Here is a 19,599-nt window from a genome sequence, read left to right on the forward strand (position 1 = left end):
GACCCCAAGCCGTTTGTGGTTTTGTAAAATTTAAGGGTAGCATCTCTATGAGAGAGTATGTCATACAGATAATATTGCGTTTTCAGCCACAGTCACAGAGGAATAGACACGTAATTTGTTCTTGGAATATGCCCACATATGTTGAAGCAGGCAATATCTTGTGCATCCCCTTCTGTGTGAAAGATTAGGAGGAATGCCTCTACTAAGATGCAAGCCACAGTGTTTAAAAAGGCATAAAAACATTTTCATTAAATCTGCTGCCCAATTAATCAGGGGCACCTTTTTAATTGATGAGAAGGTTTCAATTTTTCATCACCCAAACACTGCCACCCCTGTCATTACCTCATGTTGAATTCCTTTGTGAGATTCACAAAGCATTGTTACATTATTGATCATTCTACAGAAGTCCAAACTCCGTGTTTTGGCTATAAAAGGATTTCTGATTCAATTCTAGCTCAGAAACCCGAACTGTCCAAGCATCTCCTCCCCAATCACCAAGAGAGGCCATTTCTAGGCCACAGGAAGCACTGTTTGAAATGGCAGCCAGATACTGAGCCAGAGGCAGATAGCTTTGCGTTGGAGTGCTTTAATACGGTTTTATACTGCGTATAAAGAATGCAAGCATAAACCAGTTTGTTGAAAACTACCCTTTTGGTGAAAGCTGGCTATAATTCTGAACAAGTTTTCAATTTTCACACTGCTGCTAGGGTAAAACATTTTAAAGAGTTTAATTTTTACAGTGGCTTCAATGACACAGGATTATCCAACAAAGTAATGGCTAATCAATAGAGGGTTTAGTTGTCAGGTGAAACATATAACACACTAAAAGGGATTGATTGCTAGGCTCCTCCTTATTTACTGGAAGGTATATATTTAAAATGACACAAACTTGTTACCAAGCCACATTCCTTTAACCTTGCAAAAGCTGTTTGAGATGAGTGTTAAGCAGCCTATAGCAACACACTAATGGGAAAAAAATATCTACCGACGTATGACCGCTTCAAATCATGTCAGGAGCAGAAATGCAATGAGAGGAGCTCGGCGATGCAAAGCAGCATCTATCGCCAGACAAAGGTCCAAATTACCACCTGCAGATGCTGCTATGGATGTGGAGAGACTGTCTGGAGTACCACTTAAAAATTACATGAAGTGTAAAACATTGTCTTTTCATAATCTGTGGGGGAAATCAGAATATTTTGAGGTGGACTGAGGTGGTAAGGAGGGAGTATCTAAAATACAGAAACAATGAGCAAAGTATGAAATGGATCTTTCTTCTTTTCAATAAACACTGTAATGCTTGGCCAACCTTCTCTCTGCAGCCATAAGGACTAAAAATTTACCCGTTTTAAAGTAGCAGAAACTGCTTCATATCTATGTTCCACAGCAGTGCAGGGTATATTAACAACTCTACTTTTCTGACTGACAAACATCTTAAGGTCTCATATTTTTAGGTTATGCCCAAAAGTACAAAGGATGAATATGACAAACACACACATCGTATCACAACATTCAGAGGATGGGAATTGGTGCAGCTCTCTGCTGAATGCATTTACCAAGCCCAGGGTTGGTTCCTATGCAATGAATAAAATGGTCCACAGGTCCTTCCAATGTCAGGATCAAGTGGGCCTATTCTTAATCCTTTGAATCCCTGAGGGCTTCCACGTTTTCCATCTATACCAATGGATGGCTTTTGCAATTGCATGGTCTAAATAAAAAGTTATTTCACAATTCATCCAAAAGATCCCATATTTCAGCACACCAGCACTTTAATTGGAGAATCTAAATGTTCAATAAGATTTCTTTCCCACCCCTGTAGTCAATAATTACATGATTTATCAGAGAAAGATATTATTGTAGTAAAAACACAACAACGAAATCCAAGAGCACAATCTTCCCCCAAGTCATTTCCAGAGACAAGATTATTAAACTCTTTTTTTCATTGTTCAAACAAGGGCTTTTGCAGCAAAGCGCCAATTGCCAAATGGTAAGAAAATAGTTATTAGACTCTGAAGAATTCAGTGGAAGTGGGAAGTTATACGAACAAATCACTCTTGCAGATTCAGAAAGATCGCTTTCATCTCACTTACAGGGCCTTATGAGACCTCCATTAATTACCCTTAAGGTCTTTCACACAGACTATTTTTTAAAAGGCAATTTATTTATTTATTTCCAATGAGGTGCTTCTTCCGAAAGTATTAAATAATGCCTGCAAATTTAAAAGCATTTTTATAAACAGGTAATTAAAAAAAAGGAAGATGAGAATTAAGTCAAGCTGCAGAGCATTACCCAGAATCCACTGTGATTATCGTTTCTATATTTAAAGTAAAATGTCTAGTCTCTGTTGCTTGGAATGCTTGTGGGAAGGGGAAAAGATCTCTGCAGGAAGTCAGCAAGAAAAAATATAGACTAGCCAAGCCAAAACCAAGAACATTTACAGAAACGTCCCCAAAGCTCAGTTTGTCATATTGCAATTACACCTTGCCTACTGTGGAGCCAGAGTCCCTAATTTTGCCACTAGAGGGAAGAATTGTCTCAACACATGGTGATGGCAAATGGGGAATGGGTTTTCCTGAGCAATTTCCATAACAATGCTCCCTTGGCTGTATGTACCTTCTAATTACTCAGTACAATTAAAATGACTAACCTAAAAACAAATGGGGGGAGGAAATGCTCAGCCCATTTCCAACATTTGTGTCCTCTTTTATCAATCAAAACAAGGAGAAGGACAATGCTACTTTGTGTCCCATTCCCGAGCCACTGAAACTTATTCAGTAAAACAATATTGACAAAAGCAAGGAGTACTGAATTGCTTGTAAAACAAAAACTGAAACAGGGAAAAAAACCCCAAACAAAAGAGAAATGTCATGGTATTTAGCCATCTGGTAGCAGCTTGAAAACAAATTGTCCTCCAAAGAGCAGAAATACAGTATGCTTTCTCTCAGTTCACTGGCTTATGAATATAGCTCCCCCTCCTGCCTTTCCCCCTAAAGTAGATAAGCTACTGCTGGATGTGAGTGGCTTCCGCAAACATTTTACACTTATACCCCATTATTCAAAGGTCGCCCTAGCCAACTGGGCTAACTGCATCTTCCCCACCAAAGGGCTACTGCATATGTAGCACCTCTTTAAAATGCTCTAGATTTTCTGCCTGCCAATGAAAAGTTTGCCTTGTGGTTGCTGATCTTCCGAGGCTTAAATCCTTCATTTTATAAGGCTAAGTCATTAAAAGGGAAGATGGCAGGCAAGTCAGTCATTTTTCTTCCCCATTGACAATTGGTGACATTTCTCCAGCAGCGCACAAGGTGTTGAAAACCTGGCAGCTGTTACCTCCTGGGACGGAGCTCCTTTTTTATCCTCCTCTTGACAGCTTAACTCAATGGGTCAGCACCTTTAAAGACTGCAAAGTATCAGTGAAGTGGATGGCCAGAGTTGAATTACTGCACCCTTCCTAATCAATGTAAACCCTCACTGCAGGTGAAACTCTTCATCTATAGAGGTGCATGGGGGAGGAAAATGTAATGCCCTGAGCCAGATGGGTTTCATCTTGTGGTTTTTTTGTGGTTGTTTTTTTAAAAGAAAGGAACAAGCTAACAAGGGGACAGCTACTTTGTCAGCTTCTTGGCCTCTCTCATGGCTCCGAGGCCCCAGGGTTCCAGCCACACAAGAGAAAAGAATTCAGCATACACGTAAACACTTAAAGAAATATAACTAGGGAGATGGCAACATGCTGTTTTCAAAGACTTGAGAGTCCTGCTCAGAGCTTTATTTATCACTACCCACGTTCATTGGCCTGTAAGTGGACACGGAAACAAAAGGTCAGGACAATAGACAACGCAAGCAATTTACTCCATTACGGGGGAATGCAGAAATGCCGCACATCTGACAGACCCGATTAGCATTGAAGTAGGGACAGGGGGCAACCACAGAGTTTTTAGGCTGCAAGACAACATTTCTGCTGAACAGGCAAGGATTTCTGCACAAGTGATATTTGGGATAATAACTGGCCTCAAGTACAAATGAAATAAAACTCTGGAGGATTTTAATAGTGGATAGGAAAACACAAAAGCAAATTATAAGCACATTTGAAATAACTATTCCCCCTTCATACTGGGTCACTTTTTCCTAACAAGCACTCAAGATTGATACAAAATTACAGCTTAGACACCAACTCTTTTCCTCACACAAACATCTACAGCCTACTCTACAGTAACTAGGAAGCGATATTCCTTTACTTTTGCCTCTCTTTCGCTCTGGCTTGCCCATACTTTTAAGTATCCTGCGGCATAAAATGTCAGAGGCTTTGTATGTCCTCCCCAACCTCTAAATGTTGCAGCTCTGTGTCAAATTGCTGAAGGAAGAGTTCATGAAAATGCTGGGTGGCTGGGATGGGGTGGAGTAGGGTCTTGGGTGCCTCACTTTCCTTCCTTCGGTAAGCTCTTAGGAGAGATGATCCTGATGAAAAGCGCAATGCACATCATTGCAATCCCGCTGCCGTCAGCACATCCCCATGGCACCTTTTGACACAATTTCCTCTCCACAGAGATCCACCCCCAACTCACCCCATAGAGCAAGTCTTGACAGCAAAAAGGCACTTCATTATTACCCCATTTGAGCACAGGAGAGAGAAGCTTTCTTTAAACAACCTGCATTGTGCCAATATTTTTAAAGACAGTAGGGTAATCAAGTTCAGGGCAGCTCCGGACAGCTGCCCTGTGACCTATGCCTGCTGACCCTTGCTATTCATCACTTTCCTTTGGAGGATGAGGGCAAGCTCCCGGGGAGTGACCACTACAATAGACAGATACAAGCCAACAATAATATGGTTCCTACAAAAAAGAACGGGAAAACCCAGATGGCACTGCAATAAATTTACAGATCTTCATTCATGGCTCTGTTTAACACAACCAAAAGCCAAAAGGCTCAAAGGTCCCTGGGGAGCTTCCCCCTCATTGGTTTCTAAAAGCGATCTCTCTCTCTCTCTCTCTCTCTCTCTCTCTCTCTCTCTCTCTCTCTCAGCTACTAAGCCCCAACTCTTCAGAAATGGAGACGAAGCCCTTAAAATAACAAACGCCCGACCTAATCAATCTACCATTCGGATCCAACACTAAATGATGGCTACTGAAAACTAATTACAGTTTTTGGCAAGAAGGTTGAATTTAAAATGGAAACATACAGGTTAAAAAGGCACTGAAGCATTTGAGGGTCTGTTTTAAAAAGACTGCACACATGCACAAAACAGGACTCAAACCAGGAGACTGATTCAATAATTCACACATTTATTTTTAAAATGAATCAGATTAGTCCCATGTGTGACCTGCCGGTCCATCTGTATTCACTGGACTTAATGGGCACTCTTTTCACACTAGCTTCAGTTTGAAGTATGAGAGAGATAAATTTAGTTTAATTTTCAACAGATCAAGCTATCCATTTTCCAAATGGACCATCTGGATCAGCCTATTAAAATTAATTTATAACTTAGCAGTGAGAAAATTCGTTTGTTAGCTTAAACATAGTTGCCAAAAACTTTGTCCCCTTGTCGTGGTTTTCCAAGGCTGCAAACACACATCCACACAACCTCCCCCACCCACAGCCCCCCAACATTCAATTTACCCCCAAGTCTTTCTTCACAGAATACATGCTAATAAGACCTAATTATATTTACTTCTCTAAACGGTACATGGCTTTAAACTAGGTTATGTTTCTCTCTGCTGGCTTCTTCTATGCACTGGCGGAGGAAGAGAAGTGTGGGAGGAGTGCACCGCCCCCGGCAGTGTGATCCCGGTGGGTGCCATCGAGGCTGCCCCCCTGCCTGCGCTGGGCACCATGCCCCCACAGGCGGCATGCCACACCCCCAGGATGCACGCCAGCCCCGCCCCTGCCTGCTCTCCGCCCCCCCCCCGGTGCTGGAGCATGAAGCTCCACCACTGCTTCTATGCAAGAGTAATGGGAAGTGGTCAAAGGTACCCACTAAACATTTGAAGTACATGACTTCCCCTAAAGTACATGACTTCACGTAAAGATTCCTGGAAACTTTAGCTGTAGCTCTGTAGGAGGGCAGCTACAGTTCCCAAGATTATTTGGGAGAAGTCTTACACTTTAAATGCATGGAGCCAAAATAAAGGCCACCATAGGTTACACCTCCGTGTGGAAATTCTGCAATGCATAATAAGCAGTGCTGTATACCTGCCATGTGTACATAGATCAAGCAGATGTTGCTTGCAAAAGTTCTCTACCTCATATACTTGCAGATCACATACTGATGCTGTCCTTTCATGAGTGAGAATGATTGTTGTGAATTTTAGGGTCATTTTACTAAATAAAAGGACAATAGGAAGTTTAAGGAGTGGCTGGATGTCCAGCCTTATTCCCCCCCCCCAACAAATTTGCCCTCTCCTGAGCAAAGGAGAACATAATGTACGTTTGCATTCAAAGAAGAAAATAGAACTGTTTTTCAGAAAAGAAACACATTGCTTTCTCGATTCCTTCTAGGTCCTATGGGACTATCCAGACAGGGAATTTATTTACCAACGGGATATTGAGATATCACAAATGGATCAATGGCAACAGCTTTATCCTTTATGCAATATCACACACACAAGCCCCCCGAATATTGGATCTTTCCCAGAAACGGAAAATCTAGATTAAAGGGAGGGTGGGATAGTGATATTGGTTGAAATGTTGATGCCAACAGTGTTGCGTGGATCCTGCAAAAAAAGAAATAAGAAAATGCATATCTGAGGAGCACTGATTTCACACATACATGGCTGGAAGCTGGAAGCATATCTGATCTCAAAGATATAGCCTGCAGGCCAATTTGGACTGACTTTGCTTTTCCAATGAGTTCAGCCAAGTAATACCTCTTCTTTATTTACTGTCCAAGAAAATCTCAGCTGCACCCTGTTGATGCCAGCTACCAGGCCTCACTCACCAGAATGCTACTGTCTGCAAACTGGTAACAGCAGCTGAAGGTTAAGACCATGGCATAAACCATCAATAACCCTTGTGTGTAAGGGAGTGCATCTAAATTCCAAGAATCACTTTTTAAATTGGCAGCCAATTCTGTATTAACTGAAAAGCCTATTAGCTCACCTTTATTCTGTTCTGGTTCAAGTTTAGATTAGGAATATAACTGAATGTTTGTTCCTTTAGTTATGGCCACACACATAAGAATCAAGGCCTATTGGTCTGAAAGCTTGCCTGATAGCAATACAATCTTGCTACTCCCCAAGAGGTCAAGGGTGGTTGCAGAATATGTGGATCACTTGTACAGCACATAACAAGGAATTCACTATCCATGCATTACTAGCACAGCAAAGAATCACACCACCTGCTTGACCCACAAGATTGCTCTCTAAGGCACATTACTGGAGCAATGTACGATACATAAGAAAGTAAGCTTGCATACTGCTCTGGAAAGATGTGAATTAGCTCCAAGGTGCCTTCCAAAGAACAGCTGTTGTAACTTGAAAACTTATATACTCTTTCAGGAAAGAGAGAGGGAGGGAGAGAGAGAAAAATAATAACAATTCCTTTATGTGTTTTGCATCTTTCCAAGTTGCAAGGGATGTCAAAGGACTCTAGGTCATTCAAGTAAAGGGGCTGGGTGGGTTTTGCACACCTAAATTCAGTGCATACCTGCCTGAGTGCATTCTTCTCGGGAATGATCTTCCTGGGGGGCTCGTCATTGTTACAGTCTTCTCTCTCAGATGAATTCTATGCAGATGAGAGGGGAAAAGGTGGAAATCATTAATTCAGATATTTTCCTTTCAACACTGATCTAAGAAAGCAAAAAATCTGATGTTTTCAGCAACATTACCTATGAGATTTCACTTCCTTAGAATTCTTTTTGTTAAGAGGCGTCAATATTTTTTATTTTGTCTGGCACGCAATTGGATAAATTGGAATGAGTGTCTGCCATAGGCATAGCCTGTGACATATCCAGTATCATGGAAAACAGCAAGCCACGATAAACAGACCCTAGACATAATCCTTCATGACAGATACCCGTCTAATTAAACAAGACTTTCAAAATATTACAAAGTCAGATTTTTTGTATTCCCAGCGTGTGTCCAAGCACTTCCATAATGCTGGATCTGAACTCTTCTACATAACTAAAGTGGGATGCCCTGGCTCACAACAATACTAGGGTTTAATACAATGGAATTACTTACACTTCAATGACTTTGATAATGAACGTTAAGAACCTAAGAAGAGCCTGCTGAACATTCAACTTCATTGGATATCCATGACTTCCAGTGTTATGGAAGAGGGAGAACAACTTTTTTCTATCTATTTATAAACTTCATGTCACCTCTTATTTGCCTTCTCTCTAAATTGGGAAATCCCAACTACCACAATCATTTTGGTTGCCTTTTTCTGAACCTTTTCCAACTCTACAAGGTCTTATTTCGTGTGAGGAAACTAGCACTGCACACAGTATTCCAAATGTGGTGGTACCATAGATTTGTATAACCACCTTATTTGATTTCAATTCCCTTCCTAATGCTCCCTAGCATTGAATTTGCCTTTTTCACAGCTGCTGCACACTGAGGTCAACATCTTCATTGAGATATCCACTAGGACTCCTCATTCCTGGTCAGCCACAGAAAGATCCCCTGATAATATATGTGAAATTATGATTATTATTCTTTTGCCCTGACTTTACACTTTGCATTGAACTGCATTTTCCATTTTACTGACCACTCACTCAGTTTGGAGATGTCCTTTTGGAGCTCTTCACATTTTCCTTTTGTTTTAACAACCCTGAGCAATTTAGTATCATCAGCAAATTTGCTCACTCCTAACTCTAGATCATTTATGATCAAGTTATAAACAGGTCCTAATACTTATCCTTAATGTTTCCATTAAGATCCAAAAGCTTGGACAAATAAAAATGTCTTCAGCCTTTATTTAAATGTATCAACTATGGGTGCCAACCAAATGTTGTTTAGGAAAAACAGACTACCTTGGATTGTGGTGGACTCTCCTTCATTGTAAGTTTTTAAAAAGGTGTTAGCTAGCCATCTGCCAGGCATTCTTTAGTTGTGATTCCTGCACTGCAGGGGGTTGGACTAGAATGATCCTTGAATCACTTCCACCTCTATAATTCTATTTTTCTGTGATTGTATAAATGGGCACAGTCACTAAGAATGACTTGTCACATGTCATTGTCCAAACAGCCACTTCCACAAATGGGTCAGAAAGCAAGGCATTGCCCACTGATCGTAATACATGGTTTGGGTAGTTATTTGGGAGACACTCCTTTAGGTACTTGAATCCAGAGTTGTTCCAGGCTTTATATGCTAGCAACTGTATGTTACAAAATTAAGGATCACAATGTCAAAAAAATATTTTTATGGGACTTAGAAATGTAGCATGCAAACAGCTCCTGGAAGCAGTGACTTTGTGGAAAGACCAAAATTAGTCCTGTGAGTTGCAACCTAAATACTAAGAGGAACACAGAGGAGCTCCAAATACCATGCCACTGTTACAATATAGTTTAGTAAGCTGATATATTTGCTACATACTGACACTAGCTGTTCCAGAAGCTCTTTTACAGTTGAAGACTTTGGTATAAATAAAGAACGTTATATAGGATATAAAAACAGACAGGATTTCTACCCAACAGGTATTTTGGCTAACCCAAATGGTAAAGACTGAGTTACCATGAATGGAGTCTGGATAGGAAAGGGTAGACAAAGCACCATCCACTGTCTTGGTCAATCTACTTATAGAGTATGTTTTAAGAAGAAGAAGAAGAAGAAGAAGAAGAAGAAGAAGAAGAAGAGGAGTTTGGATTTGATATCCCGCCTTTCACTCCCTTTAAGGAGTCTCAAAGCGGCTAACATTCTCCTTTCCCTTCCTCCCCCACAACAAACACTCTGTGAGGTGAGTGAGGCTGAGAGACTTCAGAGAAGTGTGACTGGCCCAAGGTCACCCAGCAGCTGCATGTGGAGGAGCGGGGACGCAAACCCGGTTCCCCAGATTACGAGACTACCGCTCTTAACCACTACACCACACTGGCTCTCCAAGGAAGGATCTGAAACTGGAAACAGACTGACTAATGATGAAGGACATAGTCCATGAAAAGGTTAAAATATGGGTGGGGAATATGGAATTAATAACACAAGTAGAGAAGAAGAAAAAGTAAAACTAGTACATACATTATACTTTTAGGGTGGTGCCTGAATACAGTACTAACAAGTGGCAGCACCAAGAATAATAACATATATTTGAAGCACATGCTCCCTTTTTTTCTCTCTCCTTCGCCTTCCTTCTAGGATAAATGCATTACCAAATGCCATGGAATTCAACAGCCTTTATGTTGCCTGTCCCAACATGCTTCAAGTTTACCAATTTCTTCCTTGAAACTAAACAGCTAATTTGAAACCTTTGTTTTATTCATTATCTTTATAGGTGGCAAGACTAAGAGGTTGGCTGAACAAAGACCAGACAATGACTGCCAAGTGCATATGGTGGCTCACAGCTTGCCGTCGCCCCATTCTACTGCACCAACACAGCAGACTATTAAAAAGGAGCGCTGCTCATGCACTTTTGTCAGCAAGTTAAGTTACGCTTGGCAAAGGATGAAAACTGGAAAAGATTATGCTCCTTAAGAAGCAGCAAAGATGGAACCGATTGCTTGGAAACTGGAAATCTTGTTTCCATGTGGACAACAAGCTTTAGAACACAGAAAATTCTTTGCAATCTTTAGATTCCGCTATGCATTTTAAAAATAAAATAAATAAGTACATTCTGCAGGCCTCACTGAACTGCTCATCAGGTCTCATAGCACTATCTGGGCCCTTGGGAGCAAAAATTAAGAATTGCTGGTGCCCTCTATTGACCAATAAAGGAATGTTTTAAGTGAAATTCTAAAACTGAATACAGAATACAGCATCAAGGAAATCAAAACTGCAGTAAAATCACATGGGAGGGAGAAAGCAGAAGCCTCCCCACAGCCCACCCCAAAAGATGTGGGTGAAAACGCTGACAGCTCTTGATTGTACTAGATTGAATGCTTTCTTTTCACCAGGCTACTCTCATTTGACAAATATTTTTTACAAAAGCAAGATATGTGGAATCTCTCTCACAAGCAGTACAATTTCAGGCATGAAGCACAAGGCACAATTAATCAGGTCTTTTTTGAGACCAGTTTACCTCATAGTATGTGCTCTGGTAATCTTCCCCCACATCTAGCACTCAGCAAGCCAACATTTCCAGAATGACAGCTCAACCCTTGAGCTCAACCCACATGGTATTGGTAGAAGGTAATGTTTGGAATTATCCCATGATCATCAAATGCTTATCAGAAAGACAGTGGGATTATGTGGGGCAGTGAAGTATGGAGGACACACAAAAATCCCACAATAAAAATGCCTCCTATAAGCAAGCATTGGATATGTAACATAACTGTAAGGAAAGTCTGAAAAGAAGGATTCTAGTACAGAAAATTCTGGGAAAGCTGAGCATGTGAATGGGGTTTGAAATCCTCATTCTTATCTTAACAGTTAGGCACACTTGAACTATCAGCAGCAAGGTAAAGATCACTTCTCTTTTACAATGCTAACAGGAGCATGTTTTTGAGACAATCCTATGTTCTAATCTTAGACAGTTAAGTGTCTAAAAGAGACCCTTGACAAATCCCATTTCTGTGAGAAGACTTGTAATTAACAGAATTCACTTGCATGGCAACATAGCTACCCCAACGCCCGGTACTACCCCTAAACCCAATACACAATTTATTAATATCAATGACATAGGAAACTCAGCCGCCACCCCTACCTAAAATGTCCTCATAGTTGCACTGAAGCAACTTAACTGTGCTATTGCAACTTTCATGCCTATAAACCATCCAAACAAATGCTGGAATCAGATGCAATGGATGGATGAAAGCATTCCAAAGGACTATCAGCTGAACAGAACCACCTTTTTAGACAGCCCCTCATCTCACAATAGATATCACAATAACCATGCCAACTACGGAGATGCTTTTCTTCTTCTTCTCCTCCTCCTCAGGGTGGGAGGAGGAAAAGACTGTACTTGCCAGCACTAATTATAAAGCCATACAGATGCAGCACTTTTTCAAATGTCTATCTGTGTGTGAGAGAGGAACCATGTCTATGCAGAGAGCACTTTTTATGCTTTCAAATCCTTAATCCTGTTTGGAGCTGTCAGTGGGGGTTAATGGAAGCTTTGGATAGGAGAATTCCAATCTGGTTGGCAGATGGATAGGTTGGTTATAGCTGCATAACTATGTCTTGCCTGCAGGCACAATTCAGAACACTGTTAAAGCAATATAAAGTCGCTGTCAAGCTGAACCATTTGGATCAGTAGCAAGGAGAAATAATAATAAAAGGAGTTCATTTCTGGGCCTTGTGCGTTCATGCTAGTATGCAGAAACTGATTAATTGTCGTCGTGTGCTGGTCGGCTGTACCTCCGATTCCTACTTCTGGAGTAGATTTTGCATGCTAATATAATCATTCTCCCTCTTGAGACATTAGCAAATAATCAAATGAAAAACAGGATCATAATTTACTGAGATTCGGGCAATTCTCTATGCAAATTTGACTTGTTATTGCTGCTGCCTCGTTAATCTGAATGCCTTTGACAAACTCCTTTGATTTATGAACTCATGACAACTCCAATGTGTATATATTTTGCTAGATTGACATTATCATTAAGAGTGGGTGGACTGAGCTCACATGAATGGCTGATTTTATTCGCTGGTGTCGGCTGCTCAACAGCTGAGCATCTCCTTTGCACAAAGCCCCCAAGCGCAAGGCTCTTCCCATCTACCCATCCATTCATCATCTCGATGTTAATTGGCCCAGGCTTTAAGCAAATTTTCAACACGATTTAAAGGCATGATGACACTGATTACTGACCCTCTGCCATACGGTGCCTATTGATTAACCTGACAGAGATGATGAGCTTGAGGGAAACTAGGTGTGTGGAGACCTCAAAGGAAAAATATATATTGTTTATGCAGGCAAAACACTTGTCATTATCCCAGAGGCCAGAATTGGTCTTTAAAACATCCTATTGCCTTTAAAACCTGCAACCAATAAGGAAAATTGCATGCTTGCTTTTGGGGGAGAAAAGCAGTTACAAATGTCTTGTCATGTGCATTCCCTATTTTAGCAGAGCTTCTGGTGACAAACAAATCTCTTCCAAACAAGTAGGACTTATGCAAGCCAATGTATAATGTACAAGGATATCTGGAAGCCAATGTACAATGTACAATGTACAAGGATATCTGGAACAGGGGCAGAGGGAGATGAGAAGAGAAATGAAATGAGCTGGTAGGGATTAAACATGTATAGCCTGACATGAGCATTTCTGGTCTATAAAACTGAGACACAGCAGCAGCAGAGTCAGTTTGCAACTAATTCCGTAAGTACCTCAAGGACAATCTATAAGGTCAAACACAACATTCCAGGCACTTTGGCAGGCTGATGTTAGGTTTCCTGGTAGTCCAGGGGAGAGGTTTTTGTGCCCAAATTGGATTTCATAATCTTGTGGGACACTGCAGGGGGTAAGCAAGTAAGGGCTGAAAAAATTCATTTGAATTACTTTTGCGACTCTGCCACAGTATGGATTAAAGAGAAGGAGGGAAATAAATGCCAATCTAATGGTTGCAGGAGAGTAAAATTCCTATAGTCCCTTTCCAATAACCTTTGTAAGTGATAGATGAGTCCAAGAGCCTTGCAACTGTAAAGGGACCGTCAGCATCCCGATTTCATAAATGCAGTTTGGCAGATTATAAATCTCAGCTCCTTCAAAAAGCACTGGTATGAAAACTGACATAGCTCGTGCAAAAGAAAATGTAAACTTCTTTACAAAAATTATGGGCTCAACACCCAATTAAATCATTTAACAGACTCCATTCTCTCATCTCAAGAAAAATAACACACTTATGGCCAAAACACAACTTTTGCAATGTTAAGGTTTTGAAGATAAGAATCAGGAAGCAATGCCAAACAGAAACAAACCTCAGACTAGTTCACCAAACTATAGAGAATGGCTTGAGCCCTGAAGATTATCCCCAACAAGAGAACTGTGTCAATGATCTGCTCTCTGAACATTCAAACACACTGCAACAAACCAGCAGTGCAAACTGCATTTTCCTAAGACTTCTGTTTCAGTGTATCTGAAGAAGTGTGCATGCACACGAAAGCTCATACCAAGAACTAACCTAGTTGGTCTTTAAGGTGCTACTGGAAGGAATTTTTTTTGTTTTGCATTTTCCTAGCTTTTAAGAAGTTTCATGTAACTGAAGATTTTATTTGTAAGAGGCTTATGTTTACACAAATATGGCAGTAATTTACATTATCATCAATTAAAGGGAGAGTGTGGGAATGTAAAAATCTTTACAGGTAGTCTCCCTAGTCATCTGATCCAGTGCTATAGGAAATGAGTTTGTTTCCTACAAATGAAAAATACAGGCACTCATGTGTCTAGCTTTTAAGGCAAGTTTTAAAGAAACAAATAAGCAATTCCTATAAGGGTGGTGGAAGGGGACAATATGAAACTGTACTTTTCTTACCATGCTGAAGCATAGTATTGACTTCATAATATAACCTATCTATTTATTATTTTGAGCCATATCTAAAAATGCTACAACAGCATGTGTCACTGCAGAGATGGGCATCAAAACTTCACCAAAACACAAAGCAAAGTCAATGGCCACTTCTTTTTCTTAATTTCAAATTATTCATTTATTGAAAAGATTACAGTTAAAATACTTCAGTATCATACAACGGCATGTATAAAAGCCCATGTGTGTGAAAATGATAAAAGATTTTCAGAATCATCTAAGATTAATATAGCCAGATTCTTGTAAAATAAAAAGAAGCAACCTAGATTATTTTAAAAGCAGTAGGTTTTATCTATTAAACATAGTCTATGAAAGAAGGAAGTCCTCCTGACTCATATTTATTTCCTAGGAATTCAATAGGAATCAAAAGTGGTACATTTTAAAATATTCAGTTTTGAACCTTGAAAGCTAGTTAACTAGTTCACTTCAGTAGCATCTTATTTATACAAGTATATATCCAGAGAGCTTCTGAGTATAATTTTCCACATATTAAGTGAAGAACATTTGCTTCTGCTAATCAGGACATCTGGTTATTTTTATAACTCAGACATCTGCATTAAGCGGAGCTGTTTCTTAATTTTCCTAACAAGAAGTTAAGATTAGAACTACAGAAATGTTAAGGAATTGTTTGTGGGTTTTCTTTTTAAATACAGTCTGTATTTTTATTACCTTTTTTGACTATACAATTTTATGGCTAAAGGACATTGGACCATATTTACCAACACATTTTTAGAATAATATGACAATAGGTAAACTGCAATACCAACCAATAAATGTTTATAAGTTACTATCTATTGAAATCTCTATTTCTATTCTCTGCATTGCTCATATGTTCTCCCCTACTGTGTTGTCGCTTCCCCCCAAAGTTACTCTTTGAAGTTTTATGTAAATCCAGCTTTGGCCTTCTATAATTGCAAAATGTTGGAAGGCACAATTTGTGGGCTCCGCTTTAACTTGAAACAATGCTACATCAAAGAGGGAAACCAAGTCATATGCAACTGGAATGAATCTTTGCTTGTTTGCTCCACTTTCATATCTTTGTTTACCAAGGGTCAGCAAACTTTTTCAGCAGGGGGCCAGTCCACTGTCCCTCAGACCTTGTGGGGGGCCGGACTATATTTTGGAAAAAAATAATGAACGAATTCCTATGCCCCACAAATAAAGAGATGCATGTTAAATAAAAGGACACATTCTACTCATGTAAAAACACGCTGATTCCCGGACCATCTGTGGGCTGAATTTAGAAGGCAATTGAGCCGGATCCAGCCCCCAGGCCTTAGTTTGCCTATCCATGGTTTAAACACACAAGACTTTTAAAATGCTGGATTCCAGCATAGAAGAAGCATCAAATTCAAGAATTGGTCACTTTCATTCTCCCCTCTGCAATGTAATTTAAAACTTTCATGAAGAAAACAAGTTGTCTAAGAACACTTTCCGAGTAGAGAAAGAACAGCACAAAAACAGACTTTGAACCAATAGTGATATGTCACAGGGGTATCGAAAACATATTTCTATCACTAACAAGAGGCAGCAGGAGTCAAAAGGTCTGGGGAGGCATTCTTTTTTAAACACTTTATTTATTAAAATTCTCTAGACACAGATTCTTCTCAATATTATAGCTTAATCTGCATGGGAGCTGCAGGCACTTGAAAAATGCATTATAAGGTAGGCTAGCTTCACTGTACATTCTGTATCAATCTTTCCAGATACAGTTTTCTAACTTGTACTCCAATACAGTGGTACCTCTGGTTACGAGCGCTTCAAGTTACGAGCTCCGCTAACCCAGAAGTAGCTGCTCCTGGTTGCGAACTTTGCCCCAGGATGCGAATGGAAATCGCGCGATGGAGGCGCGCATGCAGCAGGAAGCCCCATTTGTGGAAGCACGCCTCATGATAAGAACGGAATGGATCTCTGGAACGAATTAAGTTCGTAACCAGAGGTACTACTGTATTTGTATCTGCTATACAAAGCCAGATCCAATGTCTCTTAAAAGTAGCTGAACCCAGAACTCTCTTACCAACCCTACCCCATAAAACATATCCAGCATTCCTTCTGACAACTCCATACATCTTATACCATCTTTAGGTCTTCATGATCTTGTTATGCAAACCCACTTCCCTGCTTGATGACCTAATGCCAAGATCACCTTCAGATCCATGGGCATTAATGGGCCTGACCCAAGGCGACCCTTTGAAAAGTGAGAGTGAGGATTCAAACTTAGATCTTGGTAAAACTAAGCGATGGAAATGCATGAACTGTATGATTCAAGCACATATGGCATCCTTTTGAAGCCTATTGCTTGTTTAACCTCTTTCCTTGACTAGCTCTTTGTAAGTCACACCTACGTACTTGCGGCATAGTGATCTGAAGAGCTGAAATAGCCAAGAAAAATAATTTTTACAGAGCTGATTGACAATGTCTTGTGGCTCCTTGCTGGAAATAAGCACAGGGATAAGTTCCTCTTGAGGAGTTCCTGGTACAGAAGCTTGAGGAATTCAATTTTTGTGAATTCCAGTATGACCCGCTCTGATCCGCACTTCCTGGATTAATGTGTGGAATTGAACAGGATCATGTTTCAGATTTTGCATGTCTGTGAATTTTGTAATGAAGTTCTCAATTCAAAAAAGTACCAAAATGCATTAAAAAGTATTTTAATATAGCATACATTTAAAAATGTGTACACTGTGATAAAATATATACTTAAATACTTATTTGTGATTTAAAAAAATCAAATTCAAATTTTAAAGCATATTTAAAGAATTGCGCATGAATATGATATGGACTTGAAAACAGACCGATCCATCCATTCTAGCTTTTTGCTGACCCACAAGCTCCTTTCCTTATTATCTGAACCCTTGACTCACACCAGAAGCTACCCTCTTTACAAAAATAGGAAGCACTCCATAGCTTTCAGCTGTTGTTCCCAGTTTCTCAACTTGTGATGGTCAAACAATGTGGGGTGGTCCAATTCCTCTCCTCCCACCCTTCTCATTCATCCCTCTTCCTAATGAAGCATGCTACCTGCTTTCTGCACCAAAGTTACTGGCCATCACTTAAGTGTGTAATTATCACTCCTTCAAAGCTTGCAGTCTAGAAATCGGTCTTGCTCTTTGAAATAAGTAGTCCATACCCTGCTGATGTGTGTATAAAACCTAACACAGGAGAGCCACCTAAGAAGTTTTATAACAGGGTGAAAGATCCCACAGTAATTTAAGATTCACCGAGAGACCTGCTATTAAGAATGGGGGACAGACTGAGGGGGAAGCTACTACATATCATTAGAGAACAGAACTACTGCTTCACCTTGCTCATTGCCCAGTGATTGAGAGAGGCTGCTTGGCCAGGTTAAGGGAGCAGCTGACCCCCACACCCAGCTACAAAGACAGCAGACTACTAATGCATTGTGCTAGGGGGATGTGGCAGATCACCACGGCAAAAGACACAGGTTTTTGCTTACAGACACATATACAAAGCAACCACAGAAACTTTGCTTTGTTTCTTTGTTTTCTGAAGATTTGTTTGTTAGGTAGAGTCTTGTTTGCATTTGCACAAAAACTCAGTAAAATAAAAAAAATTAAAAAATTAAAAAGCAACCACAAAACCCATATGGTAGCTTTTCTTTCCTGTTCTAACATAATGTACTCTGTTTTCAGGATACAGCATATGGATGATTCCAAAGCAAAAGTTACAGGAGGAATCAAACATACTTCACCCAGCATGGAACAAAATTCCAAGCAAATCATGTTGCCAACTTATGATGTATCGTTCCTATATTGTGCTGTTTATCCATTGCTATTTTACTATGGTGTACCCCTCTACATCACTATGATCGAATCCTTAAAAACAAGGGTTTCAATTAACAAAATCTAACTTTGGAAAGCAGTCTATCCATCAAAAGAATGGTTTCCAAAGGAATAAACATTTCCTCACCGACTGAGACAGGGATGTTAGTTTCCCTATGGTTCCATCAAACTAGAGCAACGTGGAAGGCAGGAATATTTGTACAGAACAGCTCTTCTACCTAAAGGCCAGTCAGATTTTTGGTTTTTAAAGAAAACTGTACAGCTTTAAGCCAGGGTGTATTAAAAGCCACTATTCACACTCCCTTGCTTGGACATGAATGGCCTATTAAACCTACAACATATCTGTTTTAGTTAACTTCTGGGTGGGGAGGGGACCAGGAGAGAAACAAAATGTACTTAAATGCAGGGCTCCCCCCCTCCCTTGGGCTGAATGCCTTTCATCCAATAAGACATTCAAAGCAGTGACCCAGCAAATGGATTGAAAAAGCAATCTTCCGTCTGAGTGCCACATTATCCTTCCTATTCAGTATTCTCCGAGAGAGATCTCAATCAGCTGGGTGCGTGTGTAAGAGACAGCGCAGCCCATTGCTGGGTTAATTAAACATTTGACTTTAACACCCTCCCATCATTAAGCAAATAAAAACAGATAATTCAAACCACACTTCATACATAAGGTACACAACAGACGTCAAAAATTTAGAGAGGCCCAGGCCCCCAGGGGAGTTCCACTGGGGAGATAATCAGTTTAAATCTTAGCTGGTTTATCAATTATTCTATTGATTAAAGTGGAGTGATTATGCAAGACTCTGCTTTGCCACATGGGATAAACGTCAGAGCAAGACAAACTCGGAAGGCTCAAAACAGTTTTGGAAAGCCAAGAGACCAATATCAGTTCATTACAACTCACTTGAGGCACACAGATGAGAAAACTGATTTTGCTTTGTTTATTTTAGGGTGACAGAAGCATTTCTGATCAGAACTCTTTCTGTGTGGTTATCTCAACTGAAGCTCTACAAAAATGCATGTCATGGAATTTAGGCATCTTTTTCCACACATTCAAATAGAAAACTAATCCTGGAATACATTTAATAGATGCTGGTTCAATAATGAAAGATACAGAATTTCTTGTGCCCAAACAAGCACTTAAGTATCTTACAGCACTCATATGTATGTACCTTCTGGTTATTGGGATTTTC

At 40.1% G+C, this 19,599-nt stretch overlaps 1 protein-coding gene across 10 annotated transcripts in view; it reads right to left on the reverse strand.

Moving 5' to 3' along the window:
- BTRC (beta-transducin repeat containing E3 ubiquitin protein ligase) overlaps positions 1-19,599 on the reverse strand; it is a 123,392-nt gene that overhangs the window by 59,766 nt on the left and 44,027 nt on the right. For 4 of the 10 annotated variants that reach the window (XM_028730480.2, XM_028730477.2, XM_028730482.2 and 1 more), the window contains one exon: positions 7,636-7,713. The exons of 5 other annotated variants lie outside the window; for them this stretch is intronic. In XM_028730480.2, the coding sequence (XP_028586313.2) occupies positions 7,636-7,713 (78 nt within the window). Of the gene's footprint in view, positions 1-7,635; positions 7,714-19,599 lie in introns of those variants that run through there. One more of the 10 variants, XM_028730486.2, reaches the window with a different exon arrangement.

This window comes from Podarcis muralis, chromosome 6, assembly GCF_964188315.1.
Source record: "Podarcis muralis chromosome 6, rPodMur119.hap1.1, whole genome shotgun sequence".
Taxonomy (NCBI): Eukaryota; Metazoa; Chordata; class Lepidosauria; order Squamata; family Lacertidae; genus Podarcis; species Podarcis muralis.